Source organism: Mastomys coucha, unplaced genomic scaffold (assembly GCF_008632895.1).
Source record: "Mastomys coucha isolate ucsf_1 unplaced genomic scaffold, UCSF_Mcou_1 pScaffold5, whole genome shotgun sequence".
NCBI classification, from domain to species: Eukaryota; Metazoa; Chordata; class Mammalia; order Rodentia; family Muridae; genus Mastomys; species Mastomys coucha.
The window spans coordinates 66,092,670-66,115,020 of NW_022196911.1; the positions used below are offsets into that span (position 1 = coordinate 66,092,670).

The 22,351-nt window shown below is 46.1% G+C and overlaps 1 protein-coding gene across 4 annotated transcripts in view; it reads right to left on the reverse strand.

Annotated features, from left to right (window-relative positions):
• Positions 1 to 2,897: 2,897 nt before the first annotated feature.
• Positions 2,898 to 22,351, reverse strand: part of Scimp (SLP adaptor and CSK interacting membrane protein) — a 20,135-nt gene continuing 681 nt past the window's right edge. The window contains exons 1-5 of one of the 4 annotated variants that reach the window (XM_031351803.1): positions 17,306 to 17,410; positions 11,607 to 11,730; positions 9,704 to 9,767; positions 6,492 to 6,565; positions 2,898 to 3,927 (exon numbers count right to left, since the gene is read on the reverse strand). In XM_031351803.1, coding sequence (XP_031207663.1) covers positions 3,725 to 3,927; positions 6,492 to 6,565; positions 9,704 to 9,767; positions 11,607 to 11,718 — 453 coding nt within the window. In that variant the 5' untranslated portion in view covers positions 11,719 to 11,730; positions 17,306 to 17,410 and the 3' untranslated portion in view covers positions 2,898 to 3,724. Of the gene's footprint in view, positions 3,928 to 6,491; positions 6,566 to 9,703; positions 9,768 to 11,606; positions 11,731 to 11,881; positions 11,949 to 13,354; positions 13,544 to 17,305; positions 17,411 to 22,351 lie in introns of those variants that run through there. The other 3 variants (XM_031351802.1, XM_031351800.1, XM_031351801.1) reach the window with 3 other exon arrangements.

Sequence of the window (22,351 nt, forward strand, 5' to 3'; positions counted from 1 at the left end):
ATCCTCTTAGATATGATTTAAGGTCAGATGCTTTGTTGACTCAGATTAACACCAACTTTAAGAATTTTCCACTCTGTTCTGCACATAATAGTTAATATTTGAACTAGCCAATCATGTATGGCCACACTGATTCCTTTGATTCCCCAGACCTTTTCCCTATATAAACCCCTAACTTTCGAGCCTCGTGGTCAGCTCCACTATCTTCTGCATGAGATAGGTGTGGTGCTGGCCCGGAGCGCCCCGAAATTAAAAACTACCTCTTGTAATTACATCAAGATGGTCTCTCGTGATTCCTTGGGTGCACGTCCTCCCGAGATTTGAGTGGGGGTCTCCCTCAGGGGTCTTTCCGTTTTATTTCCCTGTGTGTTTGGCATTCAAAAATATATTCATTAAGTGCCTTCTGTGTGCCGAGGCTTATTCTGGACACTGGGAAAATAGAAATTAGCCTAACAGGCTCCCCGCTAAGGAGCCTAGTACTCACATCGCTGGGGCCCAGACACTTGAAAGGACCGGGTAAAGGGTCTATTTTGGCTTGTGGCTCCTGTGAGTTCAGTCTATGACTGCCTGGCTTGTGTTCCTGGGCCTGTTGTGAGGCAGAACACTGAGGCGGTGTGAGTGCATGGGAGAAGCTGGCTTGTGTTCCTGGGCCTGTTGTGAGGCAGAACACTGAGGCGCTGTGAGCGCATGGGAGAAGTTTCTTCAGCATGGGGTAGCTAGGAAGTAGAAGGAAAGAGAGAAAGAGACAAGAGAACCCCCAGGGCAAGGCTCAGTCCTGACAACACTCTCCTGGCTACCTACTTCCTCCTGTTAGATGCCACCTCCTAACGTTTCTAGACCCTCCCAAAATAGAGCCAACTAGCTGGGTAACCCATAATCAACACATGGGCCTGGGGGTACACTTTATGTTTAAATCATGACAAGCTCCCAGAATAGGGAGAACAGAAAATAGGGCCTCGAGTTCATTCATTATTCATTATTCATTCATTCATTCATTCATTCATTCAATCATCCACAATACTTATTGACCATCCTCAGCACACTAGGAACAGGAAAAACAAGGAAGAAGAGAAAGGAAAGTCACATGAGCGGATCATTCCAGATACAAGAGTTATGAACGGGAAGCGCCTACAAAGGCCAGCACCACATCGGGACGGTGAGGATAGCGCAGAGCCTAAGAGACAAAGGGGGAGAGGAATATGGCATTCAGCAGGGATGAGAGAGACCACAGCAAAGCCTTTCAGGGAGAGGAAAAACACTGGGGAGTGTGGAGGTTGCCGGGAGAAGGTGGTGTGTGAAAAGTCAGCCAGTGGGCTGGCGAGATGGCTCAGCGGGTAAGAGCACTGACTGCTCTTCCGAAGGTCCTGAGTTCGGATCCCAGCAACCACATGGCGGCTCACAACCACCCACAATGAGATCAGACGCCCTCTTCTGGTGTGTCTGACGACAGCTGCAGAAAATTACGCGGAAGCGAGCGGGCCTAAGCGAGCCTAAGCAAGCGGGCCGAAGCAAGCAGGGCCAGAGCGAGCCTGAGCAGAGGTCCTGAGATCAACAGCAGCCACACACATGATTGAACACAGTCATCTGTACAGCTACAGTGTACTCATACACATAAAAGTGAAATAAAATCTTAAAAAAAAAGAAAAGAAAAGTTAGCCAGTAACAAAATCCTGACAAATCTTGTAAGCCATGTTTAAGAGTTTGGCCTCAGCCAGGTAGTGGTGGCACACACCTTTAATCCCAGCACTTGGGAGGCAGAGGCAGGCAGATTTCTGAGTTCAAGGCCAGCCTGGTCTACAGAGTGAGTTCCAAGATAGCCAGGACTACACAGAGAAACCCTGTCTCGAAAACAAACAAACAAACCAACAACAACAACAACAACAACAAAAGAGTTTGGCCTCTGTCTGAGTCTAATAGGTAAAGATGAGCTTTAGGCAATGGGAGGAAGTATTTGGTTGCTCACTTTAGAAAATCACAGGCTGCCAATCAGTGTTTTGGAGTCTGAGATGCCAGAGGCAGGACACTGGTTCTTAAAAGTTCTCTTTGGGAAGTGCTGGCCATGGGCTGACCTCAGAGTGACGGAGACAGAGCGGATCTGATCGAGGCACAGTCAACAGGAGGTGGGAACACTGGCAATAAAGGATTCGAGAAAGGACCTAATTTCTGCCCTCAGCAAGGGAGGAAGTACTCCAGCATAAGAAGCCTGGGGTGGTGGTGGGGATGGGTCATCAGTTCTCCATAGAATATGTTGAACTTGAGGATCCTGTGGGATACTCAGATGGAGGTGTCCTGCAGGCTCTGCAGCCTGGAACTGGAAAAAGGGGGGTTCAACTGGAGCCTGTGGTGGTTGGGCAATTGCTAGAGTAAAGGAGACTCTGAGCTCTGTGGTACTGGCAGCATCACTCAGCAATGCTGAGAGGGAAATAGAAGACAACAACACCCCAGGAAAGACAGGATGGAGAAGTAAAGAATGACCACTAAAGATGTAATAGTGAAAGCTACAGAAGGGACATTAAGCCCTGAACTCTCATCTTGAATGCACTGCTGCTGGAGGGTGCTGACTGGACTTTTCCTGGGGAAACCCACTTTTCCTGGCACAGCCAGCACACCCACTGCCAAAGAGAAGCCAGCTGAGGGCGGAAGTCAGAAGGTCACTTATGTCCTTTGTTGATCATTAGAAATAGTACTGGGCTGGAGAGGTGGCTCAGTGGGTAAGAGCACTGACTGCTCTTCCAGAGGTCCTGAGTTCAAATCCCAGCAACCACATGGTGGCTCACAACCATCTGTAATGAGATCTGACACCCTCTTCTGGTGTGTCGGAAGACAGCTACAGTGTACTTACGTATAATAATAACATCTTAAAAAAAAAAAAAGAAATAGTACTAAAAACACAGGAAATATACTGTGTCAGAACTTGACTCTTTAATGGGTTTGGTCCACATTCTATAATAGTGGGGGTTGAGGTGTGAGTGGGTGGGGCGGCTTCACAAGAACAAAAAGCAGTTTCTCACCTTACAGACTCTCAGAGTGTGGTGACCTGCGCATCATAAGAACCCTCAGCTATAATGACAAGTCATGGCTTCCAGGAGGTTCAGGATGGGTGGGGCCCGAGAGAAGGGAGACGGACATCCTTAAGCTATGGCCTGCATAGGGATGGGAGCTGGGAGGCTCCACACAATCAAATATCAAGACTATGATCCCCAGCAGTGTCTCTCAACCTATGGGTCTCAGCCTCCTAAGGGGTGGAATATCATCTATCCTGAGTATCAGATATTTACATTACAATTTACAACAGTAGCAAAATTACAATTATGAAGTAACCACAAAATAATTTTATGGTTGGGGATCTCCACAGATAAGGAACTGTATTGAAGGGCCCCAGCATTAGGAAGGTTGAGAGTCACTGCCTTACAGCTACGTTCACCAAGTGAACAAAGGGGAATGTTGAGAAATGAGTCAATTCTCACAGACCCAGTGGTCCGCACTAAGGAAACTTCCTCCACAGAGGTGCCAAGGCTACACCCTCAGAGCCTCAGGGCAGAGCTTCTGCAGGGTCAGAAACATCAGGAGCATCTGTAGCAACAGGATCGTCTAGAGCAACAGGAACGTCTGGAGCCTCGGGAACATTGAGATGTCTTGTCTTCTGCTATGGTTTTCACATGGCTGAGGCAGCTTCCTCTAGGGATTAGGAAGTGCTTGTGTTACAGTCCAGCCATTCTAGATTATTCTAAAATGAGCTGTGTAAACCCATTTCAGCTTGCCAAAAAGGTGTGGTTTTAGAGTGCTGGATTTCATTGGTTGACGGAATCTCAACATCATCGTAATCATTTTCTGGCTCCATGGAGCCTGAGATAGCAAAGACTTTCTTGTTTCTAACTTTCTTCACTGATGAGTACCAAGCTGATGGTTGTCTTGGAGCTTCCTGTGGGGCTAAAGCACAGAAAGAGGTCGTTTTCTATACATGGCTACTCTGTATTGATGTATTTTTGACTAAGTGGCTCAACATGAGCTTTGAGCACATTACAGATCTTCCCACTTCCTGGGTAGTCAGTTCCCCATTTCACAGAGGAGAACCAGTCACAGACATGACACACGTCTCAGGATTACCCCAAGTACACAAATGACAAATGTTGGGCAGATCTCTTGTCTCCCATACCTCTGCTCTAAAGACCCCACTTCAAGGGAACCATGATGCAAACACCCAGGAAGCAGACTACACCCAGTTGCTAGGTGACCACAGTTATGCCCACAGATCCCAGATCACAAGGATCTGATGGACCTGCTGGTGCACCCCTCCCCGTACCGTACCGTAGGCTGCTCCCAGGATTGTTTGGCATTGCTAACATACAAATCTGCCTGCTAAGAAGGAAGGAAATGTATGGGGGTGGGGGTGGGGGTAGTGTTCAAAGATAGACTCAGTGCAGAATGGTCTGTAGCAGGAACTAGAGTAGTAGCTGCTCACGTTAGGCTGTTCATAATCAGCTCAAACTCCAGCTCCCCAGGGGATTTAGTTCCCTCTTCTGGACTCAAACCCATATGAACACAACACTAGAATAAGGGTAAAAGATGGAGGGACCTTTAAGAGCTGGAGCCTGGTTAGAAGCAGTATGGGTCCTCCCTTTGCTCTGCCACCCAGCCCTAAGATGTGATTTCCTGCTGTCACATGGGCTCTACCATGATGTCATATTTATCACATGATGCAGATTTCCAGTGCCATGCTGTTTGGATACTCAGCCACCAAAACTGCAAACTAAATAAGACTCTTAAAAAAAAAAAACAAGGGCTGGTGAGATGGCTCAGCGGGTAAGAGCACCGACTGCTCTTCAGAAGGTCATGAGTTCAAATCCCAGCAACCACATGGTGGCTCACAACCACCCGTAATGAGTTCTGACGCCCTCTTCTGGTGCGTCTGAAGACAGCTACAGTGTACTTACATATAATAAATAAATAAATCTTTAAAAAAAAAAAAAAAAAAAAAAAAAAAAAAAAAAAAAAACTACCCAGCCTCAAGTATTTTGTCATGGTAACAGAAAATGGGCTAATACAGTGATAAATAGCTTAGCTGTACCTATAACGAGAATCAGATTTGCCTCCACAATGATCTTATATATCTCTAAGAAAATTGGAAAGCCTCTGCCATTCTATTTCCTGTAAAAACGAGCTCATGTTTGGCCTCCAGTGGTTAGTTAACTAACTAACTTGGTAACTTGGATCATGGGTAAAATCACATAATCTCTCTGGGCCTCAGTGTTGTCAGCTGTTAAAGGAGTAAGCTGCAGCAACCATCAGGTTCACAGAGCTCTGAGGGTTCAATGAGATCGTGTCTAACAGGGGCCAGTCACAGGAACCAAGGAACATTCAGGCCTGGTGGGCCTCACCTCTAATCACAGCACCTGGGAAATGAAGGGAGGAGGAGTAAGGAGTTCAAGATAGCCGTTGGCTGCTAAGGGAGCTTAAGGCCAACCTGGGCTACATGAGATTCTGTCTCAAAAAAGGGGGAGGAGAGACAAAGTCTGCAGAGTACTTATCTCACAAGTATGAGGATCCAAGTTTGACTCCCAGAACCCATATCTGTCTGTCTGTCTGTCTATCTAGATACCTATCAACTATTTGTCAGTCACCTATCTATCATGTATCTGTCTCTCTTTCTATCTCTGTCAAACATCTATCATCTATCTATCACTTTTTTTTTCCTATCTATCACTTTTTTTGTTTGTTTGTTTATCTGTTGTTTTTCAAGACAGGGTTTCTCTGAGTAGCCATGGCTGTCCTGGAACTCACTCTGTAGACCAGGCTGGCCTCGAACTCAGAAATCCGCCTGCCTCTGTCTCCCAAGCACTGGGATTAAAGGCATGCACCACCACTGCCTGGCTATCCATCACTTTTATATCCATCTTTCTATCATATATCTATCAGTTTATCTATCTATCTGTTGGTCAATTATCTATCTGTCTGTCTGTCTGTCTGTCTACTTATGTTCATATGTGTTGTTTGTGTGCATGTTTGTAATCTCAGCACAGGGCAGATCTCTGGGACTCACTGGCCAGCTTGCCTCATCTGCTTGGTGAGTTCCAGCCAATGAGAGATTATTAAAACAAACAAACAAACAAACAGGTGGATGGTGCCTGAGGAATTGCAGCTGAGAGCTGCTCTCTAGCTTTCAAAGACATAGGCACATTCATTCTTGAGCACATGTACACACATGTACACACATGAACACGAGCGCGCACACACATACACACGTACCGACCCACCTAGACAAGTTTATTTTTAAAAAGCCACCATCTGCAAGTCAAGAGGAGCCTTCTCCATACACCAAGCCAACCAACATCTTTATCTCAGACTCCCAGCCTCCACAACTATGGGGAAGTAATTTTCCCACTGCTTAAGCCATCCAGCCTACAGAATTTTGTTAGTAAACTAAAAAAGATACATTCATAGATCCTTTATCCCACCCAGAATGATAGATACTGTTATCAGCAAACTGTACTTACCTAGGTCTCCTGGAAAAGGTGAACCCCTGGGTGGCAGAGGAGGTAACGGACCTGATGAAGAATGAAGAACATTCCTAGGGAGGGAGGAAGGAAATGAGGGAGGGACACACACACAGAGAGACAGAGAGACAGAGAGAGACAGACAGAGAGAGACAGACAGATAGAGACAGAGAGAGAGAGAGACAGAGACAGAGACAGAGAGACAGAGGGAGAGAGACAGAGAGACAGAGACAGAGACACCCAGACACAGACAGACAGACAGACAGACAGACAGACAGACAGACAGACAGACACAAAGACACAGAGGGAGAGAGGGAGGGAGAAAGAGAGTCAGTGGTTGGTCTGGATCAAGCCTACTGCCGGCTGCTTTATACGAGAGCAAGGCAAGTAGACGGCTTGAAGATTCAAATCTAGATTCCTCCAAGTTGGAAGCATTTCCATACCTTTCTAGAGTCTGCATTTCATTTCTGTCACCCTAAAGAAACCATCTCCTCCAGCCCACATACAGAATGGGCAGGGATTGTCATTAGAGCACAGAGCACAGCCTCTTGTGGGAATAAGTGGTAGATCAGGTGTATTTCAATTTGGAAGGCAGACGTACTCTCTCCTGATGACCAGCAGCACGACTGTGGATTTACCACAGATGTGTCCAGCTATTTGAAGCAGAGCCGTTCACAACATGTCACAGATGCTAAATGGCCTCCAGAGGCCAGCTTAGCACTGTTGGAAAGTGGTGAAAAATTCAAGCGTTGGAGCCTAATAGGAAGTTTTTAAATGACTGGAAGCATGTGTTCAAAGGGGACTGTGGGCCCTGAGTCTCTTCTGCCTCTCTTCGATCCTCCTCTTGTCCCTGACTTTGTTCTACAGTACATGATGCCTCAGGACAGACCCAAAGCATCAGGATCAAACAGTCATGGACTAGAAACACAACTGTGAGCCAAAAGAAACCTCTTCTCTTTATAAACTGATTGTCTCAGAGGTTTGTTACAGTAACAGGACCTCCCATAGAAGTCACCATCACACTGGTCAAAAGCCCAGTCACAGTAGAAGGGACAAATTTACCATGGCCCACTCCCACAGTGGAATGCTACAGCAAGCGGAATGAACACTCAGTGAATCTCACAAAAATAATGCTGACTTGGGCTTGCAGCTCAATAGTGGAGCCTGGCATGTTCTGTGTGAGGCCCTGGGATTGAACTGACGCCCTAGTACTGAAAAATAAATGGGTGAAAAATGCAAAATACCATGTGCTATTCCACTCCTGTGAAGCACAAAACAATCAAATGCCTGGCTGATTCCTTCTGTCTAGTAGGGATTTGGAGGTGTCATGCCTGAAGGCCTTAGAAGTAAGTGTCTACGATGTTAACAAGATCTACTCTTGAGCTGTTACCTATGTCTGTTCTGTTCATAGCAAATTGTTGAGCTGTATGCTTCCTGAAAAAAAAATTCTGTAGTGTACTGGCTGGTTTTGTGTGTCAACTTGACACAAGCTGGAGTTGTCACAGAGAAAGGAGCCTCCCTTGAGGAAATGCCTCCATGAGATCCAGCTGTAAGACATTTTCTCAATCAGTGATCAAGGGTGGGAGGGCCCCTTGTGGGTGGTGCCATCCCTGGGCTGGGTAGTCTTGGGTTCTATAAGAAAGCAAGCTGAGCAAGCCAGGGGAAGCAAGCCAGTAAGTAACATCCCTCCGCAGCCTCTGCATCAGCTCCTGCTTCCTGACCTGCTTCTGTTCCAGTTCTGACTTCCTTTGGCGATGTGTGATGTGTAAGTGAAAGCTGAATAAACCATTTCCTCCCCAGCTTGTTTCTTGGTCATAACGTTTTGCACAGGAATAGAAACCCTGACTGAGACATGTCATAATAGCACATTTCTGTGAGGCGTTTTCACATTGTAGCAAGGCCGCGGCCATCTGGCTCTGTGATGCTTGATTGACTTACTCATCAGTGGGATCAGATTGGACAAGGAAAGGTTATATTTGCTGGTCTCTTTGACCCCCAATAAGTTCCATTTAGAAAAGTGTAGATTTCCTTGCAGATAGGCAAAGGCTGGCCCTTAACTGGGTTCTGATCCTGGGTGAACACCTCTCAGCTTTTAGAATATCACATTGTTAACTATTATTATGTTTATACATCTGGGAATTTGACCACTCCTGATGGCTATGCTCATGATCTCATTTAAGGGACACACCTGCTTCTGTTCATCTGAAACCCTGAGTCATGTTATGTCAATTTGACTCCTGGAGGGGCTGGGGACTGAGTAGCTTAAGTCAGTGATGGATTCTCTATCACTATCCCTGGGTACCAAGGCTCAGCTGAGCTGCTTGGGCCTGTGATGAGCTACATGCTTGGGTCTGTGATGCTTCACGTGTGTTGACATACATGGCTGCTGGGATCTGTCCTCAGGATTACCAGGGAAGGACAGCTGGAGGCTTGTGGTTGCTTTCTCCTAGATTCCACCTTATGTGCCTTTTTTCCTATGCTGATTTTATCTCATTTTGGCTGTATTAAACTATAGCTGTGCTGGGCATGGTGGTGCACTCCTCCCAGCACTCAGGAGGCCGAAGCAGATGGATCTCTGTGCATTTGAGGCCAGCCTGGTCTTCCTAGTGAGTTCCAGGCCATCCAGAGATACATAATAGAATCCTGTCTCAAGCAAACAAAATCATATAACAAAAGGCGAAATGTAAAGCCAATGCTCGGGGCTAGAGGACCCAGGATTGGTTTCCAGCATTCACAGGGTGGCTTATAGCTGCATATCCAGTTTCAGGAGATCTAGATGCCCTTCTTCTTGGGTATCAGGCACAAACATGGTGCACAGACATGCACAGAGGCAAAGCTCTCACACATATAAAATAAAAAGAAATCTTTAAAGGGGGGAAGCAAATGCTATACTTTTATGCCACGTTTTTCAGATGTGTAACCTGCTTAAAGAAAAGAGGTATGACTGAGCCTGGGACACAGAGCCTACACAGTAACCTCTGTCAAAATAAATATGACCAGGGAGCCCATAACAGGGTGCCAGAGGTGGCCTGCACCCACAGTGCCCTGGACCTTCTGCCTCACATAGATGGAGAATGTTGGCAGATCCATCTCACCAACTTCATAGGGAAGGAGTCATTGCAGCCACAAAAGAACAGTAACAGAAGAGCCTTGGGGCCACTGGACAATTGATTCTGAGTTAAACTGCAGGGGTCTCCCCTGCCCCGACTTACTCGTACATCTTTTCCTCATTTCTTCCATCCTGTGTTGAGGGCTTGGCAATTTCCCAGTTCCTGCCTAAGGGAGGGAAACCATATTCATTAGGGCACTTTAATGGAAGTTGTGACTTCAGAATTTAGAAGTCCTTGGAAAATAATCAAATCCAGGATATTAGGAGGGGAATTGCCGAGAGATAAGAGGCTTGGAACACCTAGCTTGCAAGTAAACAGAGCAGGCCCCGAAGCCACAGAACTTGGGAGGCAACCCTGGGCCAGCAACAGCAATAAACAAACAAACAAATAAATGGAAAAAACCTTAGAAGATGATGGGCGGTGGTGGCGCATGCCTTTAGTCCCAGCACTTGGGAGGCAGAGGCAGGCAGATTTCTGAGTTCGAGGCCAACCTGGTCTACAGAGTGAGTTCCAGGACAGCCAGGGCTATACAGAGAAAACCTGTCTCAAAAAAACCAAAAAAACAAACAACAACAACAACAACAAAAAACCTTAAAAGACAGCCAATGGATAGAGAAGTATATGAGCCCAGAACATACTTTCTAAAAATTATATATTAAAAAAAGGAGGAGGAGAAGAAGAAGAGGAAGAAGAAGAAGAAGAAGCAGCAGCAGCAGAAGCAGCCAGGCATGGTGGCACACACCTTTAATCCCAGCACTTGGGAGGCAGAGGCAGGCAGATCTCCAACCTCAAAGCCAGATCTGTCTATATAGTGAATTTCAGGATAGCCAAGGCTACATGGAGAAATCCTGTCTCAAAAAAAATTTTTTTTTAAAAAAACATAATAAATATAAAAATACATATGTATATGTATGCATTTTATATATAAAATAAAGTAATGGAGTTTTGAGTAAATCCTCCTCTTTTATTAAAAATTAATTACTTAAAAAAAAAGACAGCCAGGCAATGGTGGCATACTCCTTTAATCCCAGTACTTGGGAGGCAGAGGCAGGCAGATTTCTGAGTTCCAGGCCAGCCTGGTCTACAGAGTGAGTTCCAGGACAGCCAGGGCTACACAGAAAAACCCGTCTCAAAAAAAAAAAAAACAACAACAACAACAACAACAACAACAACAAAAAAGAGTTGAGGAGTTGAGGACAATACATGCTCCTACTATTAGGGTTCCCACAAGACTAGCAAGCTTCTCAGCCATAACATACATGCATGCAGATCCCCTATAGGCTCCACAACCTCTGTGAATCCCCATGAGTCCTGATCGATTGATTCTGTGTACCATGTTCTCATGTTCTTGCGGTGTGTCCCTGAGCCCTCTGCTTTCCCTGACTCCCCTCCTCTTCAGGACTCCCTGAGCTCTGCCTAGTGTTTGGCTGTGGTACTTAAATCCCAGGGAATCTACTAGAGTAACTCTAGCAACGACTCCTAGTAATGGGGGACATGGAGCCTAAACTGGCCATCTTCTGTAACCAGGCCCAAGTGGAGGGACTGGGGCACCAACCCATCCATAAAACCTTTAACCTTCAGTTTGTCCTGCCTGTAGCATGTTCTGGGACTGGAGCCTCGAAGAATCGTCATCAAAGAGACCAGAGAGACTTCACTTAGCAACTGATCTGTACTTTAATGCTCAAGACAGTTGACTTTCTACAGACTTCTGTCTGCTCCCTTTTGAGAGGCACAGGAAAGGATAATATCTGGACCCGGAAGACACAGGGCTCCAGTGATCCATCACTTGTTTTCACCCAAATCCTCTGACTTTGGAATTTATCTCCTCCCTTTTGCTATGTCCCTGAGAAACCAAGGCCCAGGAACAGAGGTTTGAAGCAAGGTTAGAACTCACACCCAAGGCACATGATGCTCCTCCTAAGCCCATACAGGCCAGGCTTATCCTGAGTTTTGCAGCACTGACATCACCTGCCCCACCCCTGCCAGGTAAGATGGCCATCATCACCTTGTCTAAGCTGCCATCTGCAGGCACAATACAGGATGAGACCCAGGACCAAGGAGATGAAGATGATGGCCACAGCTAAGATGATCCAGAAATTGTTCCTCCACCAACTCATTGCTGTGGAAGCCTAGGAAGAATAGAGGCGGAGGCGTGAGGCGAGAGTGGGAAGCTTGCAGACTGGAGCTGTCATCCACTGTGCTTCCTGACACACGTACTTGGACACCAGACAATCAGACCTTAAAGGCAATGCCTTAGCTAACCTCAGGCAAGTCGCTTACCATCATCTGTGTCCCATCTGTAACATGGGACCGATGCTGCCAAGGACTTCCGAAGGCTCTGAGAGGTTTCTTTATGAGCCACGTAACCCACTAGACCCTCCAGAGATAAGCCGCAACCACGGCTTGCTCCCACTGCCAAGACTCAGCAGAGGGGAGGTGTACGGTTGAAGGCAATCCCCAGCTGCAGTTCTTTATATCACAAAGATAAGATAGACTTTCTATGCCTGTGGAGAGAGAATTTTGAGAGTTTTTGTTGTTGTTGTTTGTTTGTTTTGAGGGTGAGGCTGGGCCAAGTGCCTTGCTGGGTGCTATGATTTGAATATGGCATGTTCCACTAGAGCTCATTCTGAGGCTTGGCAATCATGACACAGTATTGTGAAGTGGTGGAATTCTTTTTTTAATAAACAACTATTCTATATGTATGAGTGTTATGACTACATGTGTGTCCGTGTACCACATGCATTCCTGGTGTCTATGGAGCCAGAAGAGAGTGACAGATCCCTTAGAGCTGGAGTTTTGGACAGTTGTGTGCAACCACGTGGGCACTGGGAATCAAACCCTGATCCTCTGGAAGAGCAGCTGGTGTTCTTTAAAAACTGAGCCATTTCAATGGCAGTCCCCCTGTTCAGTGCCCACCATGAAGAATGCCCTGAAGTCACCCCCTTCTCCATGGACTGCTGAGAGGTGCTTTTTCAAAAGAATAGACTAGCTTGTCTTTCTGAGAGTGAAGCCAAGAGAGGGACCCAAGAGAATCACATTCCATTTCCAGTGTGATGTCACCTAAGACCACCAAGCTAATTCAATGGTTAAGGTGCTTCCTGACAGGAGAGGTATTCAGGGGAGAGGTGTGGGGAGTGCATGGTCAACTACGGGCCCTGGAAGGATATGGAAACTGAATCTTACTCTGGCCCCAGGCCTGTGGCCAAGCTGGTAGATAAGACTGTAGGTTGCAGGATTGCAGGAAGCCACCAGAGCATGGCGCAAGCAAATGCCTTCCTGACAGGATGCTGAGATCAGCCACAACTCTCAGAGGGCTACAGAGGACAACAGACTTCTCAAGAGACGGCTGTTTAAAAGGCTGGGTCAAGAGGATGTCTCGAACCCAGGAGTCTGGGGCCAGGTCAGCCAACATAATAAAGCTATGTATCTTTAAAAGATGTTATGTTAGGGCTGGTTAAGAGCATTGGCTGTTCTTCCAGAGGACCTGGGTTCCGTTTCTAGCATCCACATGGCCAGCTCCAGTACCAGGGAATGCAATGCCTTCTTGTCTCTGCAGGTACTGCAAACACATGATGCACATATATAAGCGCTGGCAAACCATCACACACATAAAATAAAATTTTAAAAAGTCATCTTATAATTCTGGAGGTCAGAAGTTCACGAATATCTCACTTATAAGTCTTAAAACCAAAGGTTTGTGGGCCTTAAGGCAATACCCTTTTAGATAAGGTAGGGGAGAATCCCCTTTCTTACGTCTTCGGCTTTGAGAAGTCACTCACAGTCCTTGGCTTGGGACCATTTCCTGTCTTCAAAGCCAGGCCTGTTACACGGCTCTGACCATTCTTCTGTTGTCATCTCCGCCTCTGATCGACCTCTGCTGACGTTCTTCCCAGTGTGTAAAGACTCTCTAGGTTACACTGAGTCCATCCGCTGAGCCAGGAGAGTTTCCTCATCTCAGTCAGCTGATTCGAAGCCTTGATTCCCATTTTCTATGAACTCTGACATAATCCAAGCTCTGGGGATTCGATATGGAGGTTTTGAGGAAGGAAAGGGCTCTGATACAAATGACTCCGTGCTTATTCCTCAATGAAAGGGCACTCTGATTAAATCAGATCCATGGGCTTATATTATATTTAAAAAATATTTTGCCTTTTTTTTTTTGTGTGTGATAGTTCGAGAAAGAGAGGAAAACAGTGTGATGATTCCATCACCTTTGATCCGAAGTCAGTCACATGGTGTCCGGCATCCCCACTTTGGTCATGCAGCAGCAGGGACTTCCTGTCTTGCTACAAGGCAGACTTGGGATGCCACACAGGAATAATCTTTGTTATTAAGAGGCAGGAGGGATTCTCAAGGCATAACTCGTGCTTGGGATAAGGCAGGGCCCTCAGAGCCAACACGGGTCCTAGAATGAGCTTAGGCTGGGACAGCAGAACTGTCAGACCCTGTGGTCTAATTTTGACCTAAATTCACAGGTGTGTGAGTCACTTACGTAAAACAGTGTACGAGTAAATATGTCTTTGTATAAGCCTATGCACATTCGTCTCCACACTTGAGATCACCTGTTGCTTACTCTTATGTAGTAAGTGCTGGATAGGTAGTTGCTACAGTGTGTCGCTGAGGGAACAATGACAAGGGGAGAAAAGAGTACACAGGACCAGTGGAGAGGCACGTGGTGTTTTGGAGTACTTTCCATCCTCTGTTGGCTGAATCCACAGATGTAGAACCCGACTGTGGAGGGATGATCGCATTTCTGTTTCTCAGAAGAGGAAGCAGAACTTGGATAGGTTAAGAACCGTGCTAACTGGCAACCTGAGACTCCAGCTCAGGCACCAGAGTCTGCTTATTCTGCCACCTTGACATGAAACCCACAAATTCCTTCTCTTCATACCAGAACCGAAAGCAGAACCATGCTCAAAACTTTCCAATGTTCGGAAGACTTCAGTGTCTCTGTGTAGCTTGTGGCTCATAAAGGGAACCTCAGTATGAAAAAAAATACTTAGAATACCCATACGTACCCAGGCAGGGGGCACTTGCCTTTCTTCCTAGCTCTCAGGGGACAGAGGTAGGTGGGCTCTTTGAGTTCAAGACCAGCCTGCTTTGAATATCAAGTCTCTACATAGTGAGGCTTGTCTCAAACAAACAAATAAACAAACATGAAGAGCAACAAAACAGCAATATGTACTGCAAGCTGACTTTCCATGAGTTAATTACTCTATATATCCCAGATTACTTAATCCCCACTATAGCTCTGTAAGCTGAACAGTCATCATTATCATCCTACTTTACAGGTTAGAAAGTAGAGGCCTGGGAGAGCTTAACAAGATTGTAGAGCAAATTGTTGGAAAAAAAAAAAATCAGAAGCCAAAGTTTGCCTGACTCTAGGGCCTTAACTTTTGACCATTGTGCCTGAGCATCTCAAAAACCATTCCATTTCCTGGGTAACAAGATACACTGAAGTACAAGGTCTTGTGCACCTACTCTGCTTCAAAGTGTAACTTCCAACTCTTGTGGGTCTGCTATGAGAATCTGAATCAGCATTTTGTTTGTTTGTTTTGTTTTGTTTTTCGAGACAGGATTTCTCTGTGTTGCCCTGGCTGTCCAGGAACTCACTCTATAGACCAGACTCACCTCAAACTCAGAAATCCGCCTGCTTCGGCCTCCCAAGTGCTGGGATTAAAGATGTGTGCCACCCCCACCTGGCCTGAATCAGCATTTTTAACAAGCCATCTAGAACGATCTCTGGTCTGAGTGAGGAGCCCCACACTTGACTGGTCTGTAGGACTCCTAATTGGTGCTGGTGAGACCGTGTGCCTATTCCTTGGAGCAGTCATGGATGGTGGCAGCAGGAGCTGGGTGGGATAAAAGGCACTGAAAAGATTCCTCGAACCCAAATACCTTCCCTTGTGCTTGTCATGGCCCCGGGGAGGCTACCACCAAGGAACAAGTTCCTTCTCACCAGCAAGGCTCCGTGCTGACCTTTTTCCTACTTCTTCATTTAAACTCACTTGTCTCCACATTGAGGAAGAAAAACTTAACTCCCTGGTGCCTCGGGTTTTCTTTCCAGGACTCGGCTCTGTGAGGCCCTTGGAGGACAGTTGTAGATGATGTGGTGAGGGTGCAGAAATGCAGTTCCTGGAACTTGAAGCCCCCTGTGTCCTCCCTACTTGGTGTCTTCTCCCTAACTCAAAACACTTACTGCTCAAGCGTTCAGAACTCTCCAACGCTCTTCCCTTTCTCCCCAGTCATCCTGGAGAGTCTCAGAGATTTACAGATTCCGTAGATCTGTAACTCTGGGGAGGTGGATGGGGTGTGGAAGCCAGGATGGAAAGGAAGAGGAAGAAGAACTTGGGAGGAGGGGAGGAGGGTTTGCCACAGGAATAAGGAAGGGGAAGGGTGTCTTCACGGAAAAGGAAACCCTGAATTTCAAGAAGGGAAGGATCCAGGGCCCAAAGTTGTTTGTTTTATAATGTGAGGAACTTCAGCCTGTTGCAGACTGGGAAGGTTCCAGAAGGGAGGAGAAAAATGAAACATAGGAATGGAGGAGAGAGAAGGAAGAAGAGTCAGAGCAGAGCCGGGAGACGCTATCTCCAGTTGAGCTTTCAAAATGGAACCATGATCAGGAGAGAGGAGGGGTGCTGAATGGAGCTGGAGGAAAGAAGGACGTAGGGACAGGAAGATGGCAGATGACACCAAAAACGTCCATTTTCTCTAAAGTAGGAAGCAGAGTCAATAATCTGGGTACGGGATAGGCCAGGGCAGGAGGCAGGCAGGCTCCCGAGTGAGCCACAGGGTCGTCTGCCTCTTTCCAGCCCTCCTTTCCTACCCTACATCTCCCTGCAGCACCCACTTCTGTGGGGGCTTTCTTTCTCTCCTCTCCGAGCCCCATCAGTGCCCCTCAGCTACAGGAAGGGGTACCTCAGACCTGGGTTACTCTGTGAAGTACAGATGACACTCGTCTTTCCCCACCCATACCATGCTGGCATCTCTTTCCTGTCTACTGTGTGTTCCTTTGGTCATTGTCCCCCTCATGCTGGTGTGTAAGTACCATGCCGGCAGGGCCCTGGGTCCTCTCTTACTACCATGCTCCTGGTGGCTAGGTCACAGGGCCACAGCAGATACGGCATGTGTGTCTGTGGATGTATAGATGAGCAAAAGATTTGACCGCCCTTTTCTCCACTGTGGGTAGACATCCCTATGGCCATGCAGCCCAGGAGTGTAACAGTGGCCATGCCTTTGTGAAATGCCCTTTGTATTTTCTCCCCCTTTTTCTTTTGCAAGGTTAGTTCTCTTCCCTTAGCTGAACACTAAATTCTAAACATAAACTACCCCTAAATGAGTAAGACAATAACTGGCGCTGAGGATGTGGCTTCATGGTAGATTGCTTGCCTCTTACGCAAATGCTCAGAGATTGATTCCCAGCACCTCAAATAAAAGAGAAGATAATCGCTAATAATCTTTATTTAGATTTACAGAACCCAGAACATGTGCTGATCTTGGGTTACACCAGAATATGTAATAATTCTTATTTTTTTCCTTCTGTCCAATAGCTAACATAAAGTGAGTCAAGTACTACAAGGCTTGACATGTAGAAAACAGATATAGCTGTCTACAGATAGAAACTAGCCAGCTCTAAGAGGCTGCTACATTGTAGCCAGGGAAAAATAAGAAAGGAAGCAGGTGCTCTGAATGATGAAAACTCACCCAGCAGTAGCCTTCCTGCCCGCTGCTCCTGACACTTCCTTCTTTTCATGTACCTAACTTCTCTCTGGGAGGAAGCATTGGGGACATGAGCATGCTCCTTCTCAGGCACCACTCCTTGAATGAAGCTGATCTCTTTCCTACCAACATCCTGTTTTGACTTTTCTGCAGTGAGCCGTCACATTCATATACTGTTCATATAATACAGAGTTTTGAGTGAGGGCCTCAAATTCCTGTCCTGTGTAGTATTATTCCCAAGCCACCTCTTTAGGACATATGACATCAGGTGAGACCCCTGCCTTTCATCTGCCATCCACCACTGGGGGCGGAAGTAAGTTGAGAAGCAGAGGCCATTGCAAGCATTGGGGAGGGACATTCTAGCTACCCCTGGATGTCCTGCATTCCTCAGGTTGCCTGAGACATTTTAAGGAACCTCAATGAGCCTGATGCAATTCTATGTGGGAAGGACATTCCATAGGATAAGGATGGTTGAGCAAGGTAAGAAAGCAAAGAAGGGCAATGGCTACCCCAGCCTCAATGTGCTCCTCTTTAGAAAGCATTTCTGGGGAGCCAGTGACAATACTTTATTCTTTATCATGAATTCCTGAGACTGGTGACTCATGACTTTAATCTCCAGCACTTGGGAGGCAGAGGCAGGTGGATCTCTGTGAGCTCCAGGTCAGCTCAGACTAACTACATAGCAAGTTCCAGGCCAGCCAGGGCCCGTATAAATGAAAGGAAGAAAGAGAGAGAAAATGAAAGGGAAAAGCAGACAAAAAGAAAGACAGACAGGAAAGAAAGAAGAGAGACAAAGGCAGGATGGGGGGGCACTGGGGAGGAAGATAGATTGCACTGGAAAGTCACACACATTTACAGAACTGTGAAGCACTCCAAGGCCTCGAGCTGGGTGCCCAGGGAATGAGCTGTTTTCCCTCAGCTTGCTGGTGTTCTGTATCTGGAGCTAGATCCATAAGGCTTCCATAAAGGTTCTGAAACTTTTCCAAGAGAGGACACATGTGAAAGAGCTCTGAGGATTACCAGACGCCAGCATTATCAAGAGCAAACCCAAAACGTTCTCTATTTACAATTGCAGTTAACTTCCGGAAGGACGGCTTCCCTTCACTGGGGAGGTGCAGAATACCCATCCATTAGCTGAGCGGCTGGTCGGAGCTCGAGTGTTCTCCTCTGGGTCATAAAAGGGGGAGATCTAGGATGGGAACCTGGGAGGACAACTATGAGAACAGGGACAGGCACAAGCCAGAGAGGCTGGTCCAGAGCCTGAGGAAGCCACCAGCAGAAAACGGTCAGGGATGCAGCAGCAAAGATGGCTGTACTGCATTCAGTCTGTAGTTGCTCACATATGCACTGTGCACTCCTCTGATTGTCTCCTGCCCAAGCCTTGGTAAGGTCTCCGCATCTACCAATGCTTTCTTGAGCAGGTTTGTTTTGGTGGTGTGGGAACCAGGAAAGGGGTTTGGTTCATGAATCAGTGCAGTGCAGTCTGAACCACAGAAGCTGTGAGCCTTCGCTGACCAGGAGGAAATTAATCTTAAATTAATCCACAGGTTTACTAGAAAGGGTTTTTGGAAAGCAGGGCATTGGATGAGGGTTTGAGCTGATTTCAAAGGCACAGGGAGCTAAGCACACATCAAGCCTGTTGCTGTGAGCAGTTCTTGCCTGATTCCTCTCTAGTTGCCTGTCTGTCCGTCACTGATGATGGTCAGGATGTCCATATTCCCACCTGACCACCCTGCTGCCATATGTGCTGGGAATGGCTGTGTGAAGACTTAAAATTGAGTGTGGACAGGGCGGGGCTACAGAAAGCGTCCACTGTCTGCTCATTCTGTGGTCCTCCATTTCTGTGAAAGGCTGGCAAGCTCAGCCTCCACATTTCACCTCCTTCCCCAGCCTTCACATCCTGTACCTTGTATCTCCACTTCTGGTGTACCTGCCAGGGTTTTAGACACCTGTGCAAAGGGCCATTTTGCTGTCCTGTTTTAGCTCTTTGGCTCACTGCTGGTGACCCCTTGTTGTTTTTCTATAGTTCCTTGCCAGTGACACAGAGTGAAATATGAGCTCCCTAAAGTCGGCCTGGCATGGCCAAGATCAATCCCAACCAGCACCTGCCTACCTCGACAGCCTCGGGACTCCCCCACATTTCTGTGTCACATTGAGCTTTTGCTCTGTAAGGGTCCTGCAATTCCACAGACTCCCTGCATCCTCCCTGGTCTTGGGGGTCATTCTCTCAGTTTCAAGCAACGATGCTCCTGAACTGACCGACCAATGGGCCTCCAGGAAGTCACAGCTCCATGGCTCATATACAGAAGTTCTCTGGGGACCACAGCCTGCTGGCTATCTTGAGGCTTCATTTGCATACCAAGTATTGTGCTTTTTATTTAGATATTATGCAAAAGTCAATAAAAATGGAAGGTCTTCCTGTAGAAGCATAATTTACAGTTTGGAGTAAAACTGAAACAAAATGGAGAAAATGTCAACTCTCTACCCCTAAACCTGGAAATCCTTTTATTCTAATGTCTTGAAGATAAGATAGGTAGGACACCTCCTTCTGACTAAATCTCCCCCCCAACACACACTGTCTAATGCTGGGAGGGCCTCGGGGCCTTAAGCACATCTTTTCTTGGAGTCAATCTTCAGTTCTCCTGTCAAAAGGGATACAATGTATAACTTTCATTTTTATGTAAAAAGAAAGGGCCATCGTTTACCAGTAATGCTTACGTTATTAATAGCTACGAAAATGTGGTGTTGATGTTCTTAAACTAAAATATCCGCTCCTAGAGTTTGCTGAGGACTCTTAAATAATATTTTGCCAGAAAGTCTAGACACTGTGACTCCTGGGAGTGTCCCCATCTCAGCTCTTAGAAGTGAGGACCTTTCACCTGGAGGAAAAGCTGCTGGCCTGGAAGGGCACAGTCATGATTAAGGCTAGATGTTATGATACATGAGTTTTGTTTCTTTGTTACTTTTGGTTTTGTTTGAGACAGTGTCTCTCTATGCAGCCCTGGCTGTTCTGGAACTCTCTATATAGATTAGGCTGGCTTTAAACTCACAGAGATCCACCTGCCTCCATTTCTCCAGTGCCACCATATCTGGGTTGATATATAAAAAAATTATTTTGAGTCTAATATGCATAGGGTGTGAGATGAGAAACCTAAGTTGACTGAAACTTACATTAAACATAATAAATAGGGGCTTGGGCTTCCAGGGTAAATGAGAACATGAAGTCTATGGAGAGCTTCAGTGGGGATGTGGAGAGCAAGCAAAGGATTTCAGGAGATTTGTAATTATTATTATGACTGATATAGCTTCTTCATCAATATGTTTATCATGGGGTATGTAGGATATGCCCACATGTTAACACTATATATGGGGCTAATGACGTCAGTAAATTCATACTTACTTATTGCTGTTTAAATATACATTATGACCATTAAATCTCTTGCTAAGGAAGACATATTTATGTAAAATATAGTTACATATTTAAGTATTTGCTTTGGATGATGTTTCCTTTGTGGTTTTTTTGTGGGTTTGTTTGTGTTGAGAATTATTCACGGCAAGTACTTTACCTCTAAGTACATGTCCAGCCCATGCCTCTTTAAGATCACATGCAATATTTTACTAAAGTGAATGGGTTAATCAAAGTCCTCATAAATGAATGTACTGACATTTGTTTCATATACAGAATTATACATTTTTGGTGGAGGGTTGAGGCAGGGTCTCTCTACATACTCTTTGATGTCCTGGAAGTCACTATGTAGATGAGGTTGACCTTGAACTCAGAGAGATTGACTTGACTCTACCTCTCCAGTGTGTGATTAAAGGTGTGGCTATAAAATGATGTTTCAATAGAAAACCCTGTGAGGAAGTTTATATTCTGCTACATTGAAGTATGGAAACATACTGTAATCAATACTGTATCCTTATTCTGTATTCTGGCTTGCTGGCCCACTAAATAATGACATTGTGGTAGGCATTCCATTAAAAACAGTGTCAGGCTGGGCAGTGGTGGCACGCACCTTTAATCCCAGCACTTGGGAGGCAGAGGTCAGTGGATCTCTGTGAGTTCAAGACTAGCCTGGTCTATAGATCAAATTCCAGAACAGCCAGGGCTACACAGAACAGACAGAGAAACCCTGTCTGGGGGAAAAAAAAGGATGTCATATCAGAATGCAAATCCTGTAGAACTAACAAGTTGAGGGTACTTATGCATAATGAATGGCTATCTCCATTGATATTTAAATTCATTATGGTCTAGCTGTGATGCCTGCACGTGTTAACACAGTGTTCCGGCCAATAACTGGACTGGCAGTTACCCACAATGTCGTGCTGCTGCATGTGTGTCTCAGCATGATAGCTTATCATGCTGGGACAGCTGCACATTAATCTTGAGTCTGATTTATTTTATCATAGGACTCAATTTTATTCATACACGCTCAGTCCTCATAGCTTATTGCTTGCCTAGCAAATTTATCTGCCTACAGTTAGGAAATATATCTATTTGCTAGGGAAAAAAAAAGGAAACAGAAGGGAGGAGAAAGTGAGGAAAAGGGGCAGGGAGAGATAGGTGAAGGGAGAAGGGAGAAGGGGGGAAGAAAGGGAGAAGGAAAGAGAAGGAAGGGAGAAGGGAGACGGGGGAGGGGGAGAAGGGAGAAGGGAAGAGAAGGAAGGGCGAAGGGAGACAGGGGGAGGGGGAGAAGGGAGAAGGGGAAAGGCACTCTATCCTGACAAACTTCTGGAGAAGCTGGTCTTCCCACATGGTCTGTGGCATAATACATGGATTTAAAGAAAAAAAATCATTTTTGAAGAGCTAGAGACATGGCTCAGTGGCTAAGAACAATGACTACTCTGTTAGAGGATTCCCAAGTTCCATTCCCAGCACTGTGTTGTGGCTCATAACCATCTGTAACTTCAGTTTCAAGGATCTGATCTCTCCTCCAAGGACATCGGGCATGTATGGGATACACAGACATACACGCAGGAAAAATTCCCAAACACAGAAAATAAAATACCTTTTTATAAGAAAAAAAAAAA